The sequence below is a fragment of the Chiloscyllium plagiosum genome, unplaced genomic scaffold (assembly GCF_037043375.1).
Source record: "Chiloscyllium plagiosum isolate Xiang-an unplaced genomic scaffold, Cpla_swu_hap1 HiC_scaffold_21, whole genome shotgun sequence".
In the NCBI taxonomy this organism is placed as follows: Eukaryota; Metazoa; Chordata; class Chondrichthyes; order Orectolobiformes; family Hemiscylliidae; genus Chiloscyllium; species Chiloscyllium plagiosum.
Window position 1 is genome coordinate 28,246,505 of NW_028270159.1, and position 24,378 is coordinate 28,270,882.

The window sequence follows — 24,378 nt, forward strand, 5'->3', positions numbered from 1 at the left end:
CGAAACCATTCTACATACCCATGAGAAGATGATGGTGAGTTAAAATGGAGTCACCTTGGAAAAGGACTATGAAGAACTGCTGTAGTAGTCCTTTGCTCTGCATGTAAATAATCCAGCAATGTCAAGTTATGTTTTTCGTAAGGACCTCATCCCGTGGTACATGCTCGAGTGCTAAAATGCTGAGATCACATTGATGGTTTGATGCAAATGTGGTGGTCCATATTCTTGACTGTATTTGAGGTTAAACAAAAGGAACACTAATATATCTCCGTATGTGAAAACTAGCTATTCCACCCATTTGAAGTGAACTAGGAGCTTTTCCATTTCACAACAGACTATAATAAGTCTTATAATTACATGATTTCCTGTCTCAAAAATCCCTCTTTATTTTCACATCATGTGTCTTCAGCCACACTCATCCCTAAGTTACATACATTAAATGAATGAATATTTTTAGTTGTAATGTCTCAGAACCCAAGTGGCAGATTTAAAGGCTAAATATGAAAAGCTGCTTTAAGCTGTGTATAACATTTTTTATTTGGGAATATTTCCTATAATTATATGGGCAAATTCTCTGTTTTCTAATCATGCCTAAAGAACAAATTCAGAAATATTATTCCAAAAGCAGACCACTTACTGCAGTTGACTGTAATCAGCAAAAAAAATTGAAAAGAGAAACTATTCTTGTTTTTAAATTTTTACAGCTTCGCAAAGCTGCCCTAAATTGCATAAACGCTTATACTTTTAGTTCTTTGCAAAGCTGAGTTTTGAGCATGCATGCAATTTGTTGTCCTGCTTTGTTTTCATTGTATAGAAACGTTTGTTTGGATGTCTCTAGAATAACGTTAGGAATATTGCTGCTCATTGCTTTGACAAGTTGACCATTTCACTTGTGTTCCATAAGATCTATAAACAAGCAGTTGTACATCTTCCAAAATGATGGCTGTGGTTTTTTTTTCATGTATCTTGTCTTTTTTTGTTTATTCCAAGTGTCTAATCGCAGTGTCTAAAACCCTGGTTGTTGCAAATTTTACATTTCTCTGCTTTATTGAAAATGAATTATATGATATCAAAGTAGGAAATGTGTGTTTTAGAATTTTAATACCTTTGACTAAGATTGCCCCTTTTTGCAATGAAAATTCCACATACAGCTAAAGGAGCAGAGAAATATAAATGCTCATGAAATAGCTTCACTGCAATGATAATTAATGTGCAGTTTTGCTTCTCTGCTTTGTTCCTTACTGTAGGTGGTTTTTTCATTGACAATCCCTATTACCAGCCTCGGGCCATCGCACCTTTTATTATTCACTTGGGTCCTCAGGATTTCGACTCTGACTTCTAGAACCATCAGGTTGTGAGACTTGAAAACTTATTTTTGTGTTAGTTCAGCTGTGGGCTAGGAAACAAAGGCAGACTGTTTCATGGTCATATCTCTATCCAGCCCTTGCACGAATAACAGTCATTGGAAGTAGCTTACTTTAAATTTAGAGTTTAAATGTTTAAACCAAAATCATGAGCATTGTTTATTAATGATTCTGATTAGAAATTTGAACTGTATAATAAAGTTGATTCGCTTTCCCTATTCCTCCATTTTAATATATATTAATCCTCTGCTGTTTCATTAGAATTTGCATTTGAAATTATTACATGTATTTGTTTTTGTACTTAAGTAAAAGTATTGTGAATTTGACTTGCTTTGTCAACTCTGCTGCTAGCCATTTACTGAATGGGTTCAACAGTGAAATTTTGAAATGAAATGTCATAACACATGGTAAAACCACCAGATTATAAGTCTTAAGTATTGTGCAATACAAGAGTAACACTGAATCAATCCTTTATTTACAAAGTAGTGAGCATTGCCTATTATGGATTTATTTAAATGCTAGTGACTTGGTGTTTTCCTTGATTTATTAATACAGGGTTTAAAAAAAATTGTAAAATAATTTTCTAAATTTATGGTGGCTGGGCACTGTTTAAAGTAATTGTTTAATACAGGCAAAAATGTGAAAGCTGAACAATGCTATGAGCTTTACCTGCAACAAGATACTTGAAATCTGATCAAAGGTATCTGGGAAAGAGTAGTAAATTCAGCACAATAAGGGACAGACCAATTTTAATCAATAATTGACATTTTCTATAGCATGGCTGATGAATTATTATTTATTCATATATCCAACGTTTGGAAGTAATAATGAAACAATGGCCAGTACTTGAAATGTGCATTCATTAACATTTTCGGTATATACAGAGCTATAATTTTTACTACACTTCTCTTAAACTGTTGGAACAATAAATGCCTTTGGAAACATCAATCACTATAATAGCCATCTGAAAACATGTGCTTTGATGTACATTAATCTTTAAAAACTGGGAACTTGCCTTATCTCCATTTAGTAACTTGCCTTAGTTCAATTTAATTTTAGTTTCAGAAATAAATAACATTTTACACTTGTATGTTCCGATTCATGGAATTATAACAATTCAGAATCTTTGTTTTTAAGAACTTCATTCTGTCAGTGGTTTTGATTGAATCCTGCTTATGTCTGCAGTATTCAAGTTAATTATAAGCTGCTTCACTTTTTGCTGATGAAATTGATCCTAAAGCCATACCTAAGCAAGTAACATCAGCAATGATATCACACAAGTGAAAAATTATTACATGTATGTTTTGAAAAGTAAATAAGTTCTCAATGAATGCATCACCTGAAAGTTGGAAATGGTTTATCTATGCTGGAAAATTCATTAAAAGGACATGTGCCATTGTGTTACTTTAGATTATCTTCACTTCACTTCAGTGCTCATAAGGTCTCATTGCTATTTAAAACGTTTTCCATTTGGTCTCAGAAAAGACCTCCAGCAAAGACCACTTTTGTATTTTATCACTATCGTGTGGATTGATAATAATAGTTATTTGACAATCCATTTTGAAAGTTAATTTTGAATTTGCAGACAACATGCCTGCTGTGTCACATTATTGCTTGCATCTCAATATTTTCTCAGCAAGGTTGTTTTAAGAAACCTAATTTCTTTCTGCTGATATTCCCTTCAGTTAATGCAAGCTTCTGGTTCTAAATCTTGACAGGAATTCTGCTTTCTATCCCTTTGATAACTGACCTTTTTTGCCTTGCAACAAACATCTCATGATTCATCAAAATGGCAAAAGCAAACAACTTATTATAAATAAATCCTGCAGATGATCTTAGTTTTGCGGTTGTACCAATGATTCTAATCGAATCCAGGAGAATTCTATAGAGCAACCATCATTCTGCATGTCTTCCAGAATTAGTCAGGAGGCTGATTAGTCTCTGGGTTCTGCAGTCATGCTAATTCTGATTGTAATGCATGTTCTAATGTATCAAACTTCACTAAACTTTAACGGATCTTTGGTGGAAACATTCTCACTAACGTTATTGCCAGTTGGATTAAATTGATGTTCACTACACATACAAGGCAGAAGGGCCCTTTTAAAGTAATTGATTAATAACTGGGAAGACTTTAACACAAAATTGTAATACTATATAGTACTCATCAGATTTGATTGGAGGTGTATTTTACTAACTCTAAATAAAGTAAGTAAGTACTTCGAGTAATTTGAATGCTCAAAGCCAGATGAGTTAAAAGGTAAATGCAAGTCCACTAACCTTGTACTGTATGCGAATTGAAGTGTGTCTAATGTGTTTAAAGCTTAGGTCTGTATGTCATTTGTAAGCAACAGTACATCAATACAAAGTTATTATCTAAGTCAGTATTAACAGCAGTTTCACTCTAGATATATAACCATGTTCAAAATAGTATTTTAATTTTTAAAAAATCCTAAGCATACAAATTTCATTTTTTTTTCAATTCTCTTAAAGTACAAACTTGAAAATGACATTCTCGAAATACTTTATGGACCTGTGCCAACCAGCTGTTTCTCAGTATTACTTAATAATTCAAGGAATTTACATTATTAAACTTGGTGGAAGAGTAAGCAAATCAAATTGACAGTTTTCCACACATACAAGAGTTAAACCAAACAAAGTGTGGAAATGCTCAGGCTAGGTAGCATTATAATTGCACTTGCTCAGAGGATGAATACAATTTGAATGAACTCTTATTTCAAGCAGCAGCTGCCTCCATTCCCCTCTCAGCAACAGTCAGTGTGAAATTCACTGCTTGAAACCATGGCAAGCAAAGTACCCATCACCACAAAGAGAGACTATTCTGGAGCATTGAGCTGGGACAATTTACCAGCTATACGTGTGAAACACGCAAACACTACTGTTAATCTACGCAGAATAAGTGCCCCCTTCCCCAGCCAGCTTCCATCTTTTCTTTTTGTCTTTATTACCTAATCCCTAAAAGTCTCAACAAATCCCAGTTTTAAAACCACTGATTTAATTGGCATCTCAAAGGAAAAAGTACCTATCAAGACAATTTTTTTGAAGGGCTACTTCATTTTTGACTCATCTCTTTGCAGCTCAAGCCATTGAAAATGATGAAATGTGCAGTTGTTTCTGCTGACTGCATGATTTTTACATGTTGCTCGCGTTACAAAGTGAGAAATTTATTGAGGTGAAAATGGGTGGAGAGAGGGGAGTAGCTGACCGAATGCACATTTAAAGAGCTTCAAGAGGCACTCGAATGTGAACTACCCTCTTAGATTTTTCCTGAGCCTCCCTAATGAGCGCAATTTGCTGGGAATGTGGATTTCAAAGATTCCTGGGGCTTTTGACATGTAATTGATACATCTGCGGGCTAAACACTTTGTGTCTATTGAAATGAGGCGTCAAAGATTATTTGAGTGATTAAGTGACCTCAAAGGATTCTTCATTTCACCCAGAAGTGAAGAAACCTTTGATTATAGAGTCGTAGAGAGGTACAGCACGGAAACAGACCCTTCGGTCCAACCTATTTATGCCGACCAGATATCCCAAACCAATCTAGTCCCATCTGCCAGCACCCGGTCCATATCCCTCCAAACCCTTCCTATTCATATACCCATCCAAATTCCTCTTAAATGTTTCAATTGTACCAGCCTCTACCACTTCCTCTCGCAGCTCAGTATAACAGCTGTTCAAGTGTTGCAGCCTGGGAAGTGATAAAGCATTCATTGGACACAAATGATGACTTTCCAAATAGACAGGATAAAACTTTTATTCATCAAGATTGAGCTTAATACTCCCATGCTATATGAGATGGTTATTCATATAGCAAGACATCTACAAGTCCTAGAATAACACTTTTATGCAAAAGATCTTGCTGTGTAATTAGTCCTTCCCTACTGTCCCAAGAAGGTGAAGATAGAATGTGTTGCACAGGAAAATTAGAGGATACTTATCCAACAATATTGAAGAAATGTTGCAGACTTAAAGGAGAATGCAGAGGAAGCAATTTTTGTATGATATTGTTCCAAGCATTGTACTTGGGTTTCCCAGTGTATCTGCAGAAACGTGTTTTGAGTTGATCTTCCAAGGCAAGGGGTTTTGTTGTAAGCAGTTTGAAGGTACATGGCAAAGTTGATTTGGAATGACACCATGCAACCTTTCTGTGATTTATATAGTTGGATAGATTGCTTTAACTGTATTTGTCATGGCTGGTGCAAAGCTCCTTGTGAGAACCTTTCTTCTGGGAAACCTCACTGACCATGAAGCATCTAGTTTCCCTACTTACTCCAGCAATTGTGCTTTGAGATTATTGTTCATTTTCTAGACTTGGAAAGACAAAATGAAATCTACCATATTATCCATTAGCAAACTTGCACCTTTTTTATTCAAAAGGATTGTATAGTATTTCCGATGTTAGGCCAACTAATTTTGAAAACTTATGAATACATTAACTTCAAATTAATGTGTTGTGGCAACAGTGCAAAATTTGTTATGAAAAGTAATAGATACTGCTCTCAAGGCTCCTTATCACCATAAGCAGCTTGTTCAATAGCACTAACATGAAAATTATTGTTCAGGTTTTTAGTCCAAGGATATATTCTGAATAATGGTAAACTAGCATAGGTCTATCAAATCAGACAGTTGTTTTGAGTTATATCATGACTAGACTGTTTCTATCATTGTTCTGGATAATTACCATAAATCTGTGTAAATTTAAGAACATCTTTTTGCCTGAAAATAGGGATGGCTGTGTGTCTGTACTTGTTGAGAGCTGGTTTTTCCAATGTTTAAACTGGTTAAAAATAATCTTCCACTGTTCTGAAATATAATTGGTATCATGTTTCATTTATCGTCTGTATTTGACATCAATTATATCATGTTAGAAATTTAGTTTTTCATTATTCATTTTGTCTGTTACAACATAAGCATTCTCAACTGCATGTTAATCTTCATGCCAGTCAAGATGTTGCCATACTTAAATTGTTATTCTTTCATTTATTAAGTGTATTCTAACTATACTATGCGTTGAGGACCAGAATAGGTTGGAACTGAGTCAAAATTAGTTTTCTCAATATAAGTTAGCACTTCCAAATAGACTAAGATTGGAGCAGTCAAAATCTGTATATTGGCTGCATGAAATTCCAAATTATTTAAGGTTTTGGACTGTGCCCATAATTCATTGCAATCTACAGCATATGATAATACTACGTTGCTACAGCATATATTCTAGAGTAAACTTGACTAGCAATCCAGAAACCCAGGCTAATGTTCCAGGCAAATGAGTTCTAATCCCATCATGGCGAATAGTGAAATTTGAATTAATTTTAAACATTTGGAGTTTTTAAAAAAAAAGTTAATTTAGTGGCAACCACGAAATCACTGTCGATTGTCGTACGTCTTTAGGTAATGAAACCTGTTGTCCTTACCTAGCATGGCCTATGTATGACTCTAGACCTACCCAATATGATTGGCTCTTAACGGGGCATTTAGAGATAAGCAATAAATGCTAACTTAGCCAGTGACACCCCTTTTCTTTAAAAAAAAACTACATGTCAATTCTGTCAATATGGTACCACTGCAATGAACCAGAACTATTCTGTGGAATTATGCAAATGTAACTGTCTCAGAATCAGTTTTTGTGGATCCAGCAGTAAATTGCCAGACAATTGTTTGAAATGTCTTGTGTTTCACTCCTAGTCTGTACTCTCTTTCATGCTGTACTTGTTTACCATTCTTCCATTTTATTGTAATGGAATGCTTCTTCACCAGTGGCAGAGTCAAACTTGCCCACAGAGGTAGATCTTCTGTTGAAGAAAGTAGGATATGTAGCAGTTGAGGTGTCTAGTTGTTGGTAGAATACAATTCAAGTATTGTTGAAACATATACATTTGTTGAAGCTTTACTGTACACTCATCAGGACAATTTCCAAGAAGTATCCATAAAAACTGTGGCAGGCTGAGAAAAGAGTGCTGATTGGTTGGTAAATGAACACCAGTAGTAATGTCACCGTGTATAAATGTTTTTGTATTACTTTGGTATTTGAACTATCTGATGAGTACAAGACAAAAAGCTTGGATAAGATGTATCCTTTTTCAACCATAGTCTACTGGGTTTTTTCCTTCCAGATTTCCAAATTATTTTATTGTGCAATTTATGTTTAATGCCCTTATTGTAAACAAGCATGGAAGAAATGTTCCATCTGGTATTCTTATTATGTTAATACATTAATTGTTCTTCACTGTTGTTCCAACTTTGTATATAAATACATCTATGTTATATTAAAAGAATAACCTAACATACTTCATGTTGGCAAATGGCTTATTACAGCCTTGTTTGAATACCATCAGCCATGTTTTTGAATGTGCTTTGAAACTATGCCCAGTCACCTTAATCTACAGTTTATGCAATAATTTGTTATAATTGAATATTTCTCAGTTGTAAGCTAAAGCACAATTCTAATTCAGCAATACTTCTCTCAGGGTAATGAAGGGATTTGAAATGCTGGTTGTCGATCTGGACTTTCTAAATCCCTACCAAAATGTAGATTGAATTTTCAAATGCACAAATCAGGGCAGTAAAATTACCAAACTCTTCCAAGATAATTACCTTGATGTAATCAATTATTTAGCTTTCCATTTGTTTATGAATTTAATTTACAGAAAGTACTTTTGAAGCCTCAAAGCTTACCTTTTGAGACTATTGGTGGATATACACCATGAAATATATAACAATATGTAAGTATGTTCATCTAGGTGAAAGCTACAGAGAAAAATTAGTCTTGATTGGAAATGTATATACTTATAAGTAACGAAGGCTCAAACTACTTTGAGGTAAAAGCTTATTTATGTGTTGTTAAATGTTTACGGAAGTGTGTATGGAAAGAAGAAAGGCAATAACCAGTTTAATAATGAACATAAATTATATATAGTGTATATTTTTTTGTTGTATGCGATTTTTGTCACAAATAACTGTGCAACACAGCCAGTACTTGCATTTTGTAAAATAAAATATCACTATTTAAATATTGTGTTGAGTATTTTTGAACAAATTGAGAAGTAAAAGTAGCTTCATGGTCATTGCTCCTTACTGAATACTCTTAAATGAACCATCTTCAGTGTTGAAATGCTAGATTTTTGCACGTGAATGGAAATTTCACCTAACAATTAACTCCATTTACATCATTCTGAAAAAATACTCTTTGTATCGAAGTTCCATAACTTCATTGAGATCCACTAAAACCATTGCACAAATTCAAACATTTTTTGTTGTCTTTATTATTAAGCATGTTATTTTGAATAATTTCAGTGTTTTGAAGTGACTAATTAAATACCACTATATGTAACTTGTTGAATACTATGAAAGAATGCTAAAATATTATTTTAATCTACCTTCTGGTCATCTTCAAAAAATGAGTTACTGGCACTGAAGCATCAATATGGGGAGCTTGGAGCCATGCATTCAACGCTGTCTTCTGTCCCAAAAAACAAATGATCAAAAAATAGAAAGATTCAAATGTCTTTAGAAAATAGTACACTATTAAACTCATTTGTGCTGACCATCTTTCTCTATTTCAAGAAATGTATGTTGCATAGCAACTTATGCCACGTAATGCTAGAGTAAGGAAAGAGTGTGCTTGTGGTTTTCTATTTGTGAGTGGAGGAAGGGACAATGTAATTAATTGATTTAGTTCAAATCACACCGATCCAATACTAGTTTGTATATCCAAAACAAGAAATCGACTAGATCACTGCATGTCCCCTTATGCAAATCTTTGCAATGACGGTGATAAATAATATTGCAAAAGAAAACTGAGAAAAATATTCAAGTAGAAATTGTGAATGAACACTGCATGGACATCATGATACTCTTCATACTATTGCTCATCTTTGATTTCACTGGAACTGTAGTTTTTTTTTAAAATGTTCCGACAACCAAATTTATATGAAATGTGAATTAAATGAAAGCATGTGCAAAATGTGACACTCACAGGATCATCATATTTCTGAATGATACACTCAATTCTACTATAAATTTTTTCTCGAACTCTTATTGGAGAATCATCACACTAACAGTCACTTGCTAATACAGAACTTGAGTATTGCTGAAGCTTTTTGTGCATGCATTAGGACAAATACAAGAATACCAAATTTCAGCTGATTGCAACAATTTGTGTGACCATAAGGAAAACGGCACTGATTCTTTGACAAGTCAACTCATGCTGAGGAATGGAGAAAGCAGTGGACGTTTCCAGGTAATTGAAAAGAAAACTTGGAAGGCTTGAACATCTTCCTTTTGTTTCTAGAGAACCAGTTCTTGCGTACAAAATATGTCATTCTAATAAATGAGTCATATTGGAAGCTCAATTGATTATCCTAACTTGGTTGTTACTGTAGCTATTAATGCCCACAGGATTATTCCACAAATGTTACCCAATTGTGGAGTTTTGCAAATCAGGACTGATTGATTATAGCCTGTACTGTATTATAAACAGCCAGAGAAACATTTGATCATTCATGAGTGCGACCTACATACCTGGCAACGTATTGGTGCCACACTTCAAGTGCAAAGTTACTCAGTTGTTAGTTGGGCAAATTGTTTTTTTTTTGGGTCAATGACAGCATCCCTATTAGTTGAAAACACTTTGCATGTTGCCGCTGTAGCACAACAGTGTGAAATGCTTTTCTAACTCCGTTTTGATGTTATTCCGATACTTTGCTTCTTCAGGTAATATGAGATGGACCAAGTCTGAAAGTGTTGACCTTTTGCCCATTTGCAAATAATTCCACCTTTGAAAAATAGGAGCAAAGTTTATTCTGGACATTTTTATTAATATTTCACAGTTGTCATCTAATTTGATCATATCAATTTGCAGATCTTTGTAAACCATTTAATTATTTTTTTTTGTTACTTTGCCTATACAAGCAGCCCCTATGCCCTTGATTTGGCCAAGAACACTGAATATCTCAAAATGCCAAAACTCTTGTTTGTGAACTGATTAAAATTCCTTTCAACCTGTTGTCACTGTTCCATATGCTGATCATCCCTTTTAATAAAGTTACATTGATGACTCCTGATTTTCCTTATTCTGGATTGGTAATTAATAATCATTTTGAATTTACTGAATGCTTTGTATTCTTGCAACCTTTCTATTCATATTCCCTTTGATCATCTCATGGCATGGATGTCCTTGATTATACAATTGCTTTTCTTAGCTCAATCCTGATTTACTGCTGCTAAGTCTTCTAATCCTTCATTGTTCTTTCTCAATATCTTGTTATCCTTGCTGAGCTAAAGGGCACCATTAGGCATGGTATTTAAAAAGTAAACTGGGGTTTTTAAAAATTGCCTCGTTAAAAGTATCTGTTAATTCAACCCAACACTTTAATTTCCTTTTGGAACACGAACAGGGCATGGTGTACTGTGCACCAGTGATCTGAAATCTCTTTTTGCACAACCGCTGTGTTCCTACTGAATATATATTTCCCAGCACCCTTTTGTAGATGTTATTCCTTTACATTTGTATGCATTAAATTGAATCTGCAACTTTTTTCTTTCCACAGATTAAATTCTTCTGAATGTGTACATGGTTTTCTCATCTTTTTGTTTGTGTTCCAATTTTGAAATAATCAGCAAATTTTACATTTAAACTGATTGCATTGTCTGAGTTTGTAGGGTCGTCTTTATCAATGAAAAATGCCCTGTAAGTTAGATATTTGGCATTGACCAACAATGAAATAACTTTTGAAATTATTTAAACACAATGTAGAATATTTGAGTGGAGCTAAGAAATGGCAAGGGCAGGACATGTTGGTAAGAGTTGTTAACAGGTTACCAAGTGGTAGTGGTGTTGCAGGGCACAGTATAAATGAGGAAATTTCATATGCCTGGGGCATGCAATAATTATGGATGGCTTCAATCTACCTGTATACTGGATAAATCTAATGAACACCAGTTCTGTGCAGAAAGAATTTGTGGAATGTGTTTGATGTGGTTTTCTGGAACATGTTGAGAAATTAACTGGGCACAAATTATTGTAGATCTGGTGTTTATGATGAGAAAAGGCTAAATAATAATCTTCTGAAAGAGCTGTTACTGTTACATCAAGCAGAATAAGTGTATGGAAAACAGCAGCCTGCCTGAGGACACCAAACTGCATGTCACAAAGCCTGTGTCCTCATGTATTATTTTACAGTAGTGAGACCTGGATGACTTAAGCTAGGCAAGAGAGAGGCTGAATTGTTCAGTTTGTGCTGTCTCAGGAATGTGCTCTGCATTTCTGGCTAAGTCAAGGTTACCAACTCAGAGCTCCAGGAACTCCCATCAGCACACATTATTACTAATGCAGTAACATCTGTGCTGGCTTAACATATTCGTTGGATGGATGACAGCTGCATGCCCAAAGACAAGTGTGGTAAACTGGCCAATGGGTCATGATTTCTTGAGATATCCAAGCCTTTGCTGCAACATCACCCACAAGCGAGAGATTGAGATAGCCGATATTGATAGTGAACTAGGAGACATCTCTGGAGTCTGTTAGGAGATGGATTAGAAGAGAAGCAAAATGATCAGTTACTTGAGAAGAGGACCCAGAGAAGACAAAGGTCAATAAGTTCAAGCACTTTCTCATCTTAGTTTCATCCTCTACAGCAAAATTTAGTATAAACTGCAATAAGCAACTACTACAATGCAAACCACCAGGTCACAAAATTGAAGGCTGACACTTTCTGGGTCCAACAATACTGGAAAACATCTCCCTATACCTAAAATTGTTTGAAACAATTTTAGAAAAAGTGGAATAAACCTGGTCAGATCCTATTGATTTTTGTTTATTGGCTGCAATCTTCTCAAAACTACTTGCTTAATTACACAAGTATCAAGTCTGCAAAAAAAAAGCGTAACCATACTTCTGGATTTCTGATTATCAAGAAAGTAGCATTTCCTTACTTTTGTAGAATATCTTTATTAATTCAAGCTCCCAGTGTGCTTCATGGAAGTCTAATACTCAGCAATGCAAGACGTTAGGGAGGCTAGACCAAAAAGAGAGACTTTAAGGACCGAATCCCAATGCCACAAACTCCTCCACAGGTAGGCCAAGGTGACACCTGTTGAATTCATCCAGGTTGAACCCTGCATAGTTTGCATAAATGTGATCCACACCAACCCATGTTTAAAATTTCTGGCACTGCTGTGAAACTATTGACCTTACTTTGTAAGTAATCCAATTTCAGTGCTACAGTAATAATGGATTGCTGATTATTTTCTTTATTTCTAGCTTTATTTTGAGATAGGGACAAAAAAAACCTTTCCTATAACATTTTAGATAATATCATATGTACTTATTTTTGATAAATATTACTTGTGAAGTTTCTTGTCCCCACTATGTTCTCCATTTTCTTTATTATATTGTATTCATTCTAATATACTAATGGTGTTACAAATTGTCACTTCTCCTGTATCGCTACAATTACTGAATCCCTATTTTTAGAAAGGAATTTCTCCCATTGATCATAAACTTAATTTTATGGTTTTTATTTGTAAATTGAAATGTGGCAATTTTTTTCATTTACTTTAACAAAGACCCTCGTTGGTTAACATCTCAATCAGATCCTCTCTCTGTAGTAATGGAATCAGCCTTATCATATAGTTGTTCAGGATCAGATGAAGGATTATAGTATTGATCTAATCCATTAAGTTAATCAGTTAGCTCAGTTGGGCTGAACAGCTGGTTTGCAATGCAGAGTGTGTGTTCAATTCCCACATTAGTTGAGATTACTGTGAAGGGCTGTCCTTCTCAATCTCTTCCCTGCTCCTGAGGTGTGGTGACCCTCAGATTAAACCACCTCCATGCTTTAATGAAAAGTAACCCTGTAGTTCTCATAGGACTATGGTGACTTTATCTTTTTACAAGTGATTAACTTCAAATCTGAAATTGGTATGACTTCTATTGCCTCTAGCAAAAGTCCTGCTTCATATTGATTAAAAGCCATTTACATTACCCCAAAGTCTGATCAGAGAATAATATGAGACACATGTAGACTTGCAAAGGTTCGAAGTAAAATAATAGAGTAGAGGTAGTCACAGTGTGAAGAAGTTAATAATTTGTGCCATATTATAATACATATCAGATACTTTTATCTTCACTCTCAAATTTGTTGATTGAAGAAGCTGCGAATGGACTAACAGAAACATTTTGTCACTCGTTACAAACATTAACTTGGGAATATTAATTATAAATTATTGTTATAATGTCACATGGCACATTGTTGTTTGTCAAATGTATGATTAAACTGATCAGCAATTATAACCTGTTGTGGCCGAGGAAAGAGTCATATTCATACAGAATGGAAACAAACCCTATCGTCCAATTCATCCATGCTGAACCAAGTTTCCCAAAGTAAACTAGTCCCCCTTGCCTGCGATTGGCCCAGATGGTGGATGCTAAGATCCCTTTAAGATGGCAGCGGAAGCGGCTGTGTTGGCTGTAACACGATTACAGCCCCAACGCTAAGTGCTGTTTTTAAAGCATGATCTTTCTATAATACAGGGTTGCACAAGACCACAACCCAAGTCTTATAAAAAAACTGACTGTACTCAGTGGCCTGAGCAATGAAGGCAATCATGCTAAACACCTTCTTAACCATAGTATCTACCTGTGATGCAACTCCAAAGAATTAGGCATCTGAGCCCCTACGTCTCTGTTTAACAATACTTCCTCAGGGCCCTACCATTAACTATAAATATTGCCCTTGATCATTTTACCACAATGCAATATCTCACATTTATCCAAATTAAACTCTATATTCCACTCCTCAGCCCATTGGCCCAATAGATCAAGATCCCTTTGTAGTCTTGGATAACCTTCTTTACTGTTCACTATGCCACCAGTTTCGAAATAAATTAGATTGTACCATTAATGTCAAAGAAAAAAATTAATGTGATTTTCTGCAAGGAGTCTGTTTAAGCTTTCAATTGCAGGCAACAGAACAGTGTTACAAAACCAAAGAGGTAGAATTGCATTAAATTTAAAATGAAATTTTAGATTTAAGTCTCTGGTTAGTGGTCACCTGCTGCGAACACATCAAAGCTGGTTTTTCAAAGGAATCATATTGCTAATTGCAGACCTCAAAAGGAATGACGTTATTCTACTTAAATTTCTCATGTTATCTACAAGTAAAGACTTGCATCTCTATAATAAATCATTCATGAGTTATAAATCCTGACAAGAATTTCAATTGTCAGTTACTTAAGACTTTCATAAAAACAGCCACAATCCATAGCATTCAGAAAAATGGTACAAAATAGCTTTCATGTTATGCAAAATACATTTTTAATTGATTTTTAAAAATCAAAAATATTATGAACAAGCCAATTATTTAATGAAGCAACAACAAATGTTAAAAGTATGCACTTTTCAAGTTTACAAGGTTGAATAATTGGCCCCTCCACCGCATCTCTTCCACTTCCCGCTCCTCCGCCCTTGAGCCCTGCCCCTCCAACCACTACCAGGACAGAACCCCACTGGTCCTCACCTACCACCCCACCAACCTCCTTGTACAGCGGATCATCCGCCGTCATTTCTGCCACCTCCAAACGGACCCCACTACCAGGGATATATTTCCCTCCCCTCCCCTATCAGCATTCCGAAAAGACCACTCCCTCCGTGACTCCCTCGTCAGGTCCACACCCCCCACCAACCCAACCTCCACTCCCGGCATCTTCCCCTGCAACCGCAAGAAATGCAAAACTTGTGCCCACACTTCCCCACCTTACTTCCCTCCAAGGCCCCAAGGGATACTTCCATATCCGCCACAAATTCACCTGCACCTCCACACACATCATTTATTGCATCCGCTGCACTCGATGTGGCCTCCTCTATATTGGGGAGACAGGCCGCCTACTTGTGGAACGGTTCAGAGAACACCTCTGGGACACCCGGACCAACCACCCCATGGCTCAACACTTCAACTCCTCCTCCCACTCCACCAAGGACATGCAGGTCCTTGGACTCCTCCATCGCCAGACCAGCAACACGACGGTTGGAGGAAGAGCCTAGGAACCCTCCAACCACAAGGGATGAACTCAGATTTCTCCAGTTTCCTCATTTCCCCTCCCCCCACCTTGTCTCAGTCAAATCCCTCGAACTCAGCACCGCCTTCCTAACCTGCAATCTTCTTCCTGACCTCTCCGCCCCCACCCCACTCCGGCCTAATACCCTCACCTTGACCTCCTTCCACCTATCGCATTTCCAACGCCCCTCCCCCAAGTCCCTCCTCCCTACCTTTTATCTTAGCCTGCTGGGCACACTTTCCTCATTCCTGAAGAAGGGCTAATGCCCGAAACATCGATTCTCCTGTTCCTTGGATGCTGCTTGACCTGCTGCGCTTTTCCAGCAACACATTTTCCGCCTTGAATTTCTTAAACTATTGTGGCCTTCTTCTCTGCTTGTAGAAAAGGAAGAATTACCAGGATCGATGCCTCTTACTTCTCTCTCTGCTGAGTCCTGCAGTGCTTTACAGGTTTATTAGCCTGCATTACATTTTGGGTACAGACCAAGAAGTCTTCTGTCCACATTGATTGAAAAATGACAGAATAGTTGCAGCAGAGTAGGAGACTACTCAGCTTGCCAAGTCTGAGCTGGCCATCCAGAGGAGCAACTTACCCATTACCACTCACTCAACTTCTCCCCTTAACCCTTCACATTCTTCTGTTATGGATAAATCACTATATAATACACAGACCAGGAACAATTGACATGATGTTATTTATGTTTTGAGTGAAGTTTTAGACTTCGTGAATCCAATAAAAAGAAGTCTTTCACAAGTTAAGATTTTTCATATGAAGATATATAAAATGTATAGCTGTCGTCATATATAGAAAATAGGACAGAATTAGGCCATTCAGCCCTTCAAGCCTGCTTCACCATTCAATATGATCATGGCTGATCATCTAACTCAGCCCCCTCTTCCAGCTTTCACTTTGATCCCTTTAGCTCTAAGAACAATATCCAACTCCTGAAAACTACCTCTCTACTGTCCCCATCCCTAGTAAACATTCGTTCAAGCTTCAGATTTGATATCATATTTTTCATGCCAGTATACTGTCCTAGTTCCCACATTTCTGGTAATACAAACAGTAGTAACTGCTGACCAATAGAGTTCTGAGTTATAAGTAATGTCAGTAAATGCTTTTGAATGTTGTTTTCAGAGTAAGCAACAATTAGCTGTCACCTTGAGTTCTGGTTTGATCATTTAGCGAGGTATAATTTTTGGAGAGTGGTCATTTTTTTAATTTTAAAAAGTTGCTCATTAAAATGAAAGATGTCAGAACTGTGTTAGGGATACAATCCTACTTTGGTCAGTCATTATCTGTATCCTGTATTCCCTAAATAAGAAGAAAGCACCTTCTACTTTGTCTTCGTTCTCAACTACAGGAGATGATTAGTGTTTGTGGCGTTATTTTGTTTAATGATCTGTTGTTCCAATATGAATCTTTTTACTATATCAGCCAATTTAATGACATCAGAGACATTGGATTAATGATGTTCTAAGTAATTTTATTTAGGGCTCTTATGTCTAAACAAGAGAAGGACCTTCATCCCCAGTAGTTCCAATTCAATTTCTGACTAAAGGGAAAAAACAAGCTGAGACGTACAGTTTACAAAATGAGATATATAAAAGAAGTTAACACCAGTTTTAAATACTGAAGAGCTATGATTCAAAGTGGAATTAATATAAAATTTGAGAATTACGTATATCTTTTTCTAAGAACCCAAAGTAACCCATGATTCACTATAACAAATGGTACCAATTTGGGGAATTATTTCACCATTGTTGGTCACAGACCTACAGTAATTAGCTTCTGTTTAAATAGCTTCTGATTGTTGTCACTATCTGTTCTGCTTAATAGCAAATAGAGTTTAAGCTAAGTACTTCTGTGTGAAGATGTGATCTCTAGTTAAGTTTTATAATATTATCCAGATGCTGATCAAAGACATCGCTGTAATTAGAAAAACACTCCATTCAATTATATTGATAGGAATGGAATTGTTATGAACTTGATTGGTATAATGAGGAGGAGAATTTTATTGATGAGTTGACCACTACATTCAATGATCCATGTTGAATGTAAGTTTGATTGTTAAAACTCCTCTTCAGCCTTAGATATTTCCGTACCTAGCAGAGAACTAGAATAATTTACAATTAAATTACAATCTGGGCTAAAGTGGTGACAAGGTATATTTTCCCCCCTAGCCCCCCAAAAAATCTCCAGATCTTAAGTGAAGCACCAGACACTTCTTGGTTCTTCATTATTTTAGTTGATGCCTTATCTCAAAGAACCAAGTTCAGCAGCATGGAGAAGTAAGCAAATATAGGTGTTTAAATTAAACCAACTATATTCTCAATATTTTTTCTCAATATTTCAGACTAAAAGATTGATATCTTTAATTTGTTTGCCAATTTGATTTGAAAAGCTGCACTGATTTAAGAATAGGACTTCTGAATTAAAGAGGAAAAAAATGCTGTTGTTTATATAATGCTGCAACAGCTTCAGAATATGCTAACTTGTTTCATAGCCAATTACCTCCTTTGTGAAAGTGTAGTCATTCACATCAAATTTAACCAAAATAACAATTGACAGCCCATACTGAGAGAGTTATTTTTGGTGGTGTTAGTTCAGGTGTAAGTGTTAACCAGGATGCTAAATGTTCCCCTGCTGCCCTTCAAACAGTGCTATGAGATCATTTATGCTTACTTGAAGAGTTAGGCATAACAAACCTCCATAGTATCCGACAGTAGGGCTGCCTACTTAGCTGTTGAATTATCAACCTGCACATAATATGAGATTTATTCTGATCTACAATTTACATGCCACCTTTGCTAAGAGGTGATTTGATGTAATTCTGAAAAGAATGGGTAAAATAGTAAACTAAATACCCTGTCCAGGATACAGTTTAATGTTTTATGTTTTTGGTAATGAATACAAAACTTCCCTTAGTTTAGTAGTTTTCTTTATGATCTGCAATGTGTTTTCTGGGTCATATGCTTCATTTAAAGTGATTTCACTAAATCAAAATTTATAAATAAGTCTCCTGAGACCTCATTTAATATGCTAATTTAATATAAATATTTTTAAAAGTCAAATATTTAATCGCAATATGCTATCTTATAGTACAGGTGGAAACTGAAGATGGTAGTAAAAGATGCATTTATTCTCCTTCTCTCTTCCTTGTATTTTATCTCCTAGCTGCGGCCTTTCATATTTATGCATTCAGCTACTGGAAGCAGTCTTTTATTCCACCATGTGCCAACCTCTCCAAATGTCACACACACTTTCTGTGATATCACTTGTAACCACCACTGTTCTAATGAAAATAAGGCCGTGTGTTTCAAGTCTTCCTTCAACTTTCCTCATACCAGCTAAAGTCTTAATAAATCTACACTATGCCTTCTCTGCAGCCTTGATATTTTTATAGTTTCCAGCTTGGAAAAGCACAATGCTTCGACTCAGGTTTTATATTGATTCACCACTTCATCTTGGCTTTTGTGCACCTTGAAATAAGCCTAGAGTTCTATTAATTTTATGTGCAGTGTTATAACTGAGATGTTGTCTCTGAACATATACTCCCAAGTTGTTACTTCCCACAACACAAAATATATTTGTAAAAATTGCTACTATTTTTGTTGTAAAGTGCATCTCCTCACCTTATGAATAATTAACATTCTAAGTCTATAACCTTTGAACAGTCACTGTTATTGTCTCTCTGTACTAGCCCTCTCTATAAGCTGATTAAAGATTGCTTTTGCCATATCATTAAAGTTTGGAGGTCTATTATGCAACACTTCTACTAAATAAATAAAATATTGCACGTCAATGGTGTCAGTAGTTTATAACACTGGGGATGACAGAGCATTAATCAAAAAAAATAGGGGCTTGAAAGAAAAGAACTGTAATATCTGTGGTTTATTTTAACATTCATATTGTGCAAATGAAATTGGCAAAGCCAGTCTTGAGAATTCAGCGAGTGTATTTACGTCATATTTTTAGAATAATATATCACAGAACCAACCAAGAAACAGGCTATTTTATACCTTCAAATGTGTAAATACCATGGCATAGATTGGTGTGGGGAGTAGTGATTGCAACATGGTAGAATTTCACATTCAATTTGAGATGGGACTGGGTCTGAAGCTCATGCCTGAACACTTGGCTAATGTCAATTGAGAAAATAGGTCAAATGGTAAGACAGTAGATAAGTGGTAGTAGACATTTAAGAAGTTATGCATAACCTTCAGCAAATGCTTCTTCCATTGAGAAAAATGATACTGTATGCAACACAACCTCCTGAGCAATGGATAGTTGAGGATAAGAATGGAATAAGACTGAAAGAAAAGACTGAAATATATCAAGGACATTTTTTGGGTGGAACTGAGAAATAAGAAAGGGATGATCACCTTATTGGGATTGTATTATAGACTCCCTAATAGAGGGAAATTGAGAAACAAATTTGTAAGGAGATCTCAGTTATCTGTAAGAATAATAGGGTGGGTATGGTAGGGGATTTTAACTTTCGAAACATAGACTGGAACTGCCATAGTGTTAAGTGTGTACAAGAAAATTTTCTGATTCAGTATGTGGATGTACCTACTAGAGAAGGTGCAAAACTTGACCTAAAACTCTTGGAAAATAAGGCGGGGCAGATGACTGAGGTGTCAATGGGGAAGCACTTTGGGGCCAGTGACCATAATTCTATTAGATTTAAAATAGTGATTGAAAAGGATAGACCAGATCTAAAAGGTATTATGCAAGAACTTTCAAAAGCTGATTGGGCACAGATGTTTGCAGGTAAAGGGACAGCTGGAAGATGGGAGGCCTTCAAATATGAGATAACGAGAGTCCAGAGAAAGTATATTCCTGTTAGGGTGAAAGGGAAGGCTGGTAGGTATTGGGAATGCTGAATGACTAAAGAAATTGAGGTTTTCGATTAGAAAAAGAAGGAAGCAGGTCTCGACAGGAGAGATCAAGTGAATGCTGAGAAGAGTATAAAGGCAGTAGGAGTATACTTAAAAGGGAAATCAGGAGGGCAAAAGGGGGACATGAGATAGCTTTGGCAAATCGAGTTAAGGAGAATCCAAAGGGTTTTTACAAATACATGAAGGACAAAAGGGTAACTAGGGAGAGAATAAGGTCCCTCGAAGATCAGCATGGCAGCCTTTGTGTGGAGCACAGGAGATGGGGGAGATACTAAATGCGTATTTTGCATCAGTATTTACTGTGGAAAAGGACATAGAAGATATAGAATGTAGGGAAATAGATGGTGACATCTTGAAAAATGTTCATATTACAGCGGAGGAAGTGCTGGATGTCTTGAAACGCATAAAAGTGGATAAATCCCCAGGACCTGATCAGGTGTACCCCAGAACTCTGTGGGAAGCTAGAGAAGTGATTGCTGGGCCTCTTGCTGAGATATTTGTATCATTGATAGTCACAGGTGAGGTGCTGGAAGACTCTAGGTTGGCTAACGCGGTGCCACTGTTTATGAAAGATGGTAAGGACAAGCCAGGGAACTATAGACCAGTGAACCTATATCGGTGATGGGCAGGTTTTTGGAGGGAATCCTGAGGGACAGGATGTACATGTATTTGGAAAGGCAAGAACTGATTAGGGATAGTCAACATGGCTTTGTAAGTGGGAAATAATGTCTCACAAACTTGATTGAGTTTTTTGAAAAAGTAACAAAGATGATTGATGAGGACAGAATAGTGGACGTGATCTATATGGACTTCAGTTAGGCATTCGACAAGGTTCCCCATGGGAGACTGATTAGCAAGGTTAGATCTCATGGAATACAGGGAGAACTAGCCATTTGGATCCAGAACTGACTCAAAGAAAGAAGACAGAGGGTGGTGGAGGGTTGTTTTTCAGACTGGAGGTCTGTGACCAATGGAGTGCCACAAGGAGCGGTGCTGTGTCCACTACTTTTCATCATTTATATAAATGATTTGGATGTGAACATAACAGGTATAGTTGGTAAGTTTGAAGATGACACCAAAATTGGAGGTGTAGTGGACAGCGAAGAAGATTATCTCAGATTACAACGGGATCTTGACCAGATGGAAATGTGTTGCTGGAAAAGCGCAGCAGGTCAGGCAGCATCCAGGGAACAGGAGAATCGACGTTTCGGGCATAAGCCCTTCTTCAGGAAGGGCTTATGCCCGAAACGTCGATTCTCCTGTACCCTGGATGCTGCCTGACCTGCTGCGCTTTTCCAGCAACACATTTCCAGCTCTGATCTCCAGCATCTGCAGACCTCACTTTCTCCTCTTGACCAGATGGGCCAATGGACTGAGAAGTGGCAGATGGAGTTTAATTTAGATAAATGAGAGGTGCTGCATTTTGGAAAAGCAAATCTTAGCAGGACTTATACCCTTAATGGTAAGTCCTAGGGAGTGTTGCTAAGCAAAGAGACCTTGGAGTACAAGTTCATAGATCCTTGAAAGTGGAGTCACAGGTAGATAGGATAGTGAAGAAGGTGTTTGATATCCTTTCCTTTATTGGTCAGAGTATTGAATACAGGAGTTGGGAGGTCATGTTGCGGCTGTACAGGACATTGGTTAGGCCACTGTTGGAATCTTGCGTGCAATCCTGGTCTCCTTTTTATCGGAAAGATGTTGTGAAACCTGAAAGGATTCAGAAAAGATTTACAAGGATGTTGTCAGGGTTGGAGGATTTGAGCTATATGGAGAGGTTGAATAGGTTAGGGCTGTTTTCCCTGGAGCGTTGGATGCTGAGGAGTGACCTTCTAGAGGTTTACAAAAGCTTGAGGGGCATGGATAGGATAAAGAGGCAAAGTATTTTTCCCTGAGATGGGGGAGTCTTGAACTAGGGGACATAGGTTTAAGGTGTGAGGGGAAAAATATAAAAGAGACCTAAGAGGTAACTGTTTCACACAGAGGATGGTACGTGTATGGAATGAGCTGCCAGAGGAAGAGGTGGAGGCTGGTACAATTGCAACATTTAAAAGGCATCTGGATAGGTGTATGAATAGGAAGGGTTTGGAGGGATATGGACCAGGTGCTGGCAAATGGGACTAGATTGGGTTGGGATATCTGGTCGGCATGGACAGGTTGGACTGAAGGGTCTGTTTCTGTGCTGTACATCTTTATGACTCTATATACGGTGATGCAAGGATCAGTGGTAGATCAAAGGGTTGGAAAAACTTTAGAAACCAGCAAAGAGTAATGGAATTGAAATTAGAATATGAGAGTAAGATAACCAGAAATATAAAACTGATAATAAGATAAAGTCACCATAAACTGCTTTCTTATTGGGGAGAAACAACTAGTTGTGGTTTAATCTAAGGGTCACTACACTTCAGGCAAGGGGAGAGGTGGAGGAGAGTCCTTATGGTAACCTCAGTCAATGTAGGAATTGGACCCATACTGTTAGCATCACTCTGCTTTGCCATCCAGCCATCTCCAGGCTTAAAAGTGTTGGACTACTATGTTAGCATGAATAGAGGTATTTGAGGTGAACCAAGTTTCTATTTTCTAAATCTTTGCATTATTTTCAATAATTAATATTTCTGAAATGTGCATTTTTCTTGTAAATATCCCAATCCCTCTTTACGATAACAATTGGACAACAAATGGTATGTGGAGCTTTAAACTCATCTTTAAGAACCCTTCTCAGTTTCTGCAACAAGTAATTTATATTTGATATTATGAAGGTGGTATAGTTTTCAACTTGATTATTACAACTTGTACATCCCGAACGTGACCCTCGCTGGTATTCACAGAACTTTTGTGTAATCTTATAATGTCACGGCAATGAGGAAATTCTGGATTGGAAATCTGCCAAGATTTTAGATGTTCATTTTCCAAGATTCCTTTGTCTCATGTTTCCACATTTACAATTTACTTCAAATATGCAATTTTCTAATACCATTGGCAGTTGGAAGAATATCCTTAGTCATTGCAACAACCAGTGTGTACAGCATTATAGTGTGAATAGACAGCACCTTGCTGGTGGTGCACTAAACTAGAGCTTGAGGGAAAAGTGGTGTGTTGGGGTGAGGTCAGTCTGCAAATGATCTGCCTCTTGAGTTTCAAATTTCCAGTTTGAAAGGAGATTTAAACCTCCCCACAGAACACAAATAGATGGTTGACAGATGGTGGGGGAGGGGAGCCAGTAAGCAATAATCATCACACAACGCAAATGACAAATGAATGAGCACTGTCTCTTCCCATCAATGGAATGTACACAATGAAGAACAAAGGACTTGAAGTAATAGAATGTTTCTCATATCTAGACGTCCCAAAATTGTTCACAAGCAGGGCCAACTTTTTTTTAAACAAGTGCAGTCACTATGTAAGCAGATACAGCAGCCAATTTGTAGATCACAGCAATAACTTATTTTTACTTAACACAGTAAAATGTCTCTTGAGGCTTCACAAGGTTAGAGTCAGGCTCAAACAAAATTACACTGACCCCCGTATGGAAATTGTTATAGAATTCCCTCACTGCCTCTATACTTTGTTTTCCCCTTTAAGGTGTTTCTTAAAACCTACCACCTTGACCAAGGCTTTGGTTATTTGCCATAATATCTCCTTATAGAACCTCACACTTTGCTTTATAATACTCCTGTGAAGCTTCTTGGGATGTTTTATTACATTGAAAGTGCTGTATAAATCTGAGGTGGTTCTGTGATGCTGCTGTCAGGATGCTGTGTACAGGGATGGGCACACTCCTGGATTGGACCAGGCTTCATCTCAGGGCTGCTTAATTGTTCTGAGTGTTAACTCACTCAGCGTCCATTTTGATGCCAACACTGTCCTTATTTTGCATTTTTGCAGTTTACTCCTCAGCAAGAGCTTAAATGCTCACAATGTTTCAGTGTCTGTTTGTATCTGCACTGAAAGGCAATTCAAAGTCAAGCAGATCATCACGGTCACAGGCAGTGAGTAGTCAAGGGAATGGGCAGGTTGCTATTTGTCAACCTCACTATGTTACA

The 24,378-nt window shown here is 36.9% G+C and overlaps 1 protein-coding gene across 5 annotated transcripts in view; it reads left to right on the forward strand.

Annotated features, from left to right (window-relative positions):
• strbp (spermatid perinuclear RNA binding protein) overlaps nucleotides 1-8,628 on the forward strand; it is a 181,569-nt gene extending 172,941 nt beyond the window's left edge. For 3 of the 5 annotated variants that reach the window (XM_087998444.1, XM_087998443.1, XM_087998442.1), the window contains one exon: nucleotides 1,248-8,628. In XM_087998444.1, the coding sequence (XP_087854570.1) occupies nucleotides 1,248-1,342 (95 nt within the window). In that variant the 3' untranslated portion in view covers nucleotides 1,343-8,628. The remainder of the gene's footprint in view (nucleotides 1-1,247) is intronic. The other 2 variants (XM_087998447.1, XM_087998446.1) reach the window with 2 other exon arrangements.
• Nucleotides 8,629-24,378: the final 15,750 nt, after the last annotated feature.